The following is a 5,000-nucleotide window of genomic DNA, read 5'->3' as shown; positions in this document are numbered from 1 at the left end:
GTTTATTTCCTTCTTTAACATGCACAGCAGCATACAGATCCCAGGAAAATAACAATAGCAATATTCGGCTCATGATGACACGCTAAACAGCTGTTGCAACCGGCGAACCACGGCCGTTTAATAACGTGCATAAATGATAATTTATAGAGATCGGGAAACTCAATGCACTTACTCACAAGGGCGATGCAAAAGAACTCAGGGAGAGCACGTTTCAACCGTGGATTGATAGGTGGTTACTGCGGGAACGTGCACGCTCACACAACAGAGAGAGAACAAAAAAGAAACTTCCCTAAACAGGCGCTCCGGCTGACTGACGTGACGGCGCTAACTGACAGTTAAAATGTCATCCACACTGAATAAAACACATCAAAACAATATAAGCCGTTATTTTAAACGGCGTTATTCCCAACTCTGAACATGTTACTATAAAAGTGTAAGCCCTAGAGCTCGAAAACACCCCTGCCCCCTATCACATTCCTTCCAAGGTTGAGCATTACATGCTGGATGAAGTGGAAAGTGTTCTTCATGTACTTAGGATAGTCCAGGTGAAGGGCATAAATCAGTCCGAAAAGGGCACAGAAGTCTTGAGGAAGGTTGGCCAGATCTTCCACTACCACACTCCCCTCCAAGACGACTCCTACTCCGGAAGGGCTGAGTTGAGGATTTTCTTGATCGACGCTGAGTATCCCCACTGGAGTTTGGCTGTAGGAGTCATTGTCGTCCACATCCTAACAAGAAACAGATTCACAGGGAGAGGACATAGTGAGCTAATGCTGTGTTTGTCACCCAAAAGTACCTCTGAATGTTTATAATGAAAAGCTTTGTACAATATAAACGGCACTGAAAATTATTATTAAAACAATACTGGTCTTAAACGGACGTTTTGTCAACTGCCATATTGGATATGTACATTAAAATGAATGATTTTGTAGCTTGGTAGCCAAGGAGCTATTACCAACCTTCAGTTGACATGAGTGCAACTTTTAACCACTGACAGTACGGGGGGTGTGTGTGTATGTGTGTGTGTGTGTGTGTGTGTGTACATGTGGATAAATATTAAAAGGGAGTCATACAACATAAGTTTCTGGGAGAGGTTTTTCAGAACTTGGACTTAAAAGTGGGTTAGCTCTCCTTAGCTGCCAATCTACCAAACCTTATTCGATGGCACACTAGCTAGAAAATGATTTGACAGACACACAAAGTAAAAGACAGAAGCAAGAACCCAAGATCAAAATGATGTCCATTGTTAATTTGAGCTCATTTTCAAAAGTCAAATCTTTCCAGTTTCAGCTATGTCATAAATAAACAACGCAGATACACGAAAATCTTTGTTAAAATGCGTTTGTCCATAAAAAACAAGTCTAAGTCTGGGAAATACTGAAAGCCAATTAAATGATTCTGAGAATTAATAAACAAGTCCTCATTAACAAACTAAATTAAATGAACTAAATGTACAACAATTACTTACAGAGCAGGTCTTGAAAAAGGCAGAAGGATCATCCCCCAAGATGACAGGTAATCCCCGAAGGCAAAGGCACCTGATATCCGTTGGATGTGTTGTCTAGAAGATAGTGAACAGTACAACACAGTTTGCTGGGATATTCACATGTATTTATCAAATAAATTCCAGAACTGACATACCATCTTTTATGGCTAAATTGTGCATTTTCAGGACTGCAAGTATAGAAGAGTACAATAGCAGATGTTAAAAAAAGTAAGGAGAGGAGATGAGAGGAAATAAAAAACTGTGGAGAAAAGAGAAGAAGAGAGAACAGACTGAATAGATAGGAGCAAGGATGAACAGAGAGAGTAGTCAAATGAACCCACCTTTGTCTAACTAAAGAGTTGAGTCAAAAGCTGTCCGGTGGAACCTTTCTTCTTCCTGAAGAGGTCCATCAGGCCCGGAGAGAAATGGTCACGTGCATCAAAGAAGTTTTTTTCCCCCACCACTCTGTTGAAGGAATCAATTAATTTTCCTTTTCTAAAATGTATTTGCTTTCGATGTAATCCAACTGTGGCACAGAAAGCTTAAAACTTTTACTCCGACTAAAAAAATACATACAAATACTGAGTATAACTGTTAAATGTGGAAGCACAGCTGACATACCTTTAACTGCTTGGATCAATTTGGGGAGTTTGGGATGTCACCCTCTGTTTGAGCCTGAATAGGAGGTAGTTAAGAAGAACACAAACATTTTAGGCAACTATTCAAAAGTACACACTATCATCATTACACCTCAAATGTTGTTTTAAGTGCAGGTGAAAGATATGAGGCCTTAACCACACAGTGCCCAGTAATGAAATATGGATATCAAGGACAGCAAAGAATGACAACATTTTGGGTCAAAGCTAAACTCGTATTAAATGCTCTACCATAATACTTTTTTCCACACATAACATGCGAGAAAGTAAAATGTTGACAACATCCCTTTGAATTAAAGACATTGACTATCAGAAAGTAAAAAAAAGGGGGAAAATAGGCATAGCAGAACACATCATAGTAATTGACAAGTAGGCTAATCTATATGCACAAAAATAATGTTTTACTGAAATCTCAGTTACAAATACATTGTATGAACTAAAAAGGCGAATTATCTGCAGATCAAGTCGATTTAATCTATTATTGAAAGCTGATGGCGACAGAAACTGTCAGCGTTAAGAGAGATGGGAGATGAGCTTCACGTTCAGAGCTTTGATAAAAAGGACCGTCGAGCTGACGGTGACTCAGTGGAGCGGAGCGGGGACTGACTTTACTTTAGGGGGGAGAGGGGCTCGGAGACGGACGCTCTGCCATGGCCGAGGTTGCGCTGAAGTTAAGGCGGATCGCGCTGCTTCAATGTAGTGCATACATTGAAAACGACGAAGACTATTCAGCTATAAAAAAATAATAAAAAAAAAAATCAATGAGAATCTCTCAAGTCACATAATTGTATGGTTTAAGTAATTGTGTCGCAGCAATTTACTATATTCATTTTCCACAGACAAATGTAAAAAGCTGGTAGGCCTACTTAGGACACACAATCATATAAATCACATAACTAATACTATCTATAACCATTTTAAGGTAGACCTACGTTTTACTCATTTTAAGCTATTCCGACACACGTGATTAAGGGCCTGCATCATCTGCACGTGGATATACACAGCGCTACAGCATGACATTTTTTTTTAAATAAATGCTGGGGGAAACACTCCATATGCTGCATTAATATTAGGTTACTTTTGAATCTTCTGGCACATGTTTATCAAAATTACGTTATCAAAGTTGAGTTGAGCTCCGACCATGATGCTAAACTACTTAACAGCATGGTTGGCTATCAGCAACAGTTGCAAGTAAGCTAACTAGCTCCGCGACTAGCAGTGAGCTAACGTAGGCCTAAACCTCGTGCATTAGGCTATTACAACAAGATAGCAACACGGTTTGCACAGGGATAAAATAGTTACTCACCACAGCAGTGTGCAGAGAACAAGAAGCACGATAAGTCCGATGAAAATAACCGTAGCCTCTAAAGCGAGGACCAGCTGCACCACCTCCTCTCCAACCATGTTCCGTAGAGTGAGAGTCACGTAGCACGGCCAAGTACGTGATCTGCGCATGTCTGAATGTTTGAAAAAATAGGCTCCATCTCAACAGACTGTCTAAAACTTAAAAATGCAGGTGACCATGACTAAAACTTTAAAATGTCAAGCCATTCAACTTAAAATCATTCACACATACAACTATGTCTACAAAAAAGTACAATATACTAACATGTATTAGTTATGCAATAAAACTCAAATCATTAAGTACATTCTAATAAATATTTTACGTAGATATAACATCCGGGCTAACAGTGTAAGTGTCTGTCTGTCTGTCTGTCTGTCTGTCTGTCAGTCTGTCTGTCTGTCTGTGTCTGTGTATATATAATGCTAACCCTTCTCTTCTTCCAGCAGGTGGAGTCTTACAGTGATGCCCTGTCTCAGTGGCGCCCCCTGCTGAAGGAACATGTCGACGGTTTGGTCGTCGGTTTGAGACGGACTGACGCTCTGGAGGCGGTTTACCGAACAGAGAGCCACGCACAGCTACTGACAGAGCAGGCCGGCTACCTGCAGAGGTGTGTGTGTGTGTGTCTGTGTGTGTGTGTCTGTGTGTGTGTGTGTGTGTGTGTGTGTGTGTGTGTGTGTGTGTGTGTGTGTGTGTGTGTGTGTGTGTGTCTGTGTGTCTGTGTGTGTGTGTGTCTGTGTGTAACTGTGTTTTATTTATTTGTATTAACCTTTATTTTAAAAAGCTAAAAACGTAAAAGTTTCACATTATAAACTAATGTTCATACAGTATGTGTGTTTATCCCTCCCCTGTCTGTCTGTCTAACCCTCTGTCTGTCTGTCTGTCTGTCTGTCTCTCAGCTCTCTCTCCTCAGTCTGTAACTCGTCTCTGAATGAAAGCAGCCGATTGGCTCAGCTGGACGATGACATCACAGGGCGCGTTGCAATGGCGCAGCAGGACGCCTCGATCGCCCACACTGCCTCCTCTCTCGCTCTAAACCTGGTGAGTGTGTGTCTGTGTTTGTGTGCCACCAAGCTTTTCTGAGGTTCAGTCAGCTATCTGTTCCCTCAGGAACAACAAGTCTCCTGGAAATGACAAGATCCCAGCTGAGCTCCTTTATGTACTAACACTCTTTATCAGTATATCACTGAAGTCTGGACTGAAGAGAACATTCCTCAACAATGGAAAGATGCCAACATTGTCACAATGTATAAGAACAAGGGTGATAAGGCTTTCTGTGGCAATAGTGGGGGTATTTCACTACTGGCTGTGGCTGGTAAGGTCCTGGCTAAGGTGATGCTGAACAGATAGGTCAGTAACATCACAGAGTCAATGCTGCCTGAATCACAATGTGGCTTCAGAAAAAGCAGGAGTACGGTCGACATGATCTTTACAGCACGGCAACTTCAGGATGTTTTTATAGCTTTTGTCGACCTCTCCAAAGCATTTGACTCTGTTCAGAGAGAACTTCTGTGGG

The 5,000-nt window shown here is 41.3% G+C and overlaps 1 protein-coding gene across 1 annotated transcript in view; it reads left to right on the top strand.

Moving 5' to 3' along the window:
- The window catches only part of lama1 (laminin, alpha 1), a gene marked incomplete at both ends in the record, with an annotated part of 68,561 nt that overhangs the window by 37,986 nt on the left and 25,575 nt on the right, over positions 1-5,000 (top strand). Inside the window, 4 exons of the mRNA XM_080054925.1 lie at positions 486-704; positions 3,934-4,094; positions 4,384-4,525; positions 4,664-4,816. Coding sequence (XP_079911051.1) covers positions 486-704; positions 3,934-4,094; positions 4,384-4,525; positions 4,664-4,816 — 675 coding nt within the window. The remainder of the gene's footprint in view (positions 1-485; positions 705-3,933; positions 4,095-4,383; positions 4,526-4,663; positions 4,817-5,000) is intronic.

This window comes from Ammodytes marinus (genome assembly GCF_949987685.1).
Source record: "Ammodytes marinus genome assembly, contig: scaffold_40, whole genome shotgun sequence".
Classification (NCBI taxonomy): domain Eukaryota; kingdom Metazoa; phylum Chordata; class Actinopteri; order Uranoscopiformes; family Ammodytidae; genus Ammodytes; species Ammodytes marinus.
Note: the sequence above shows the minus strand (reverse complement) of the source record. Positions and strands in the feature narration are given on the sequence as shown.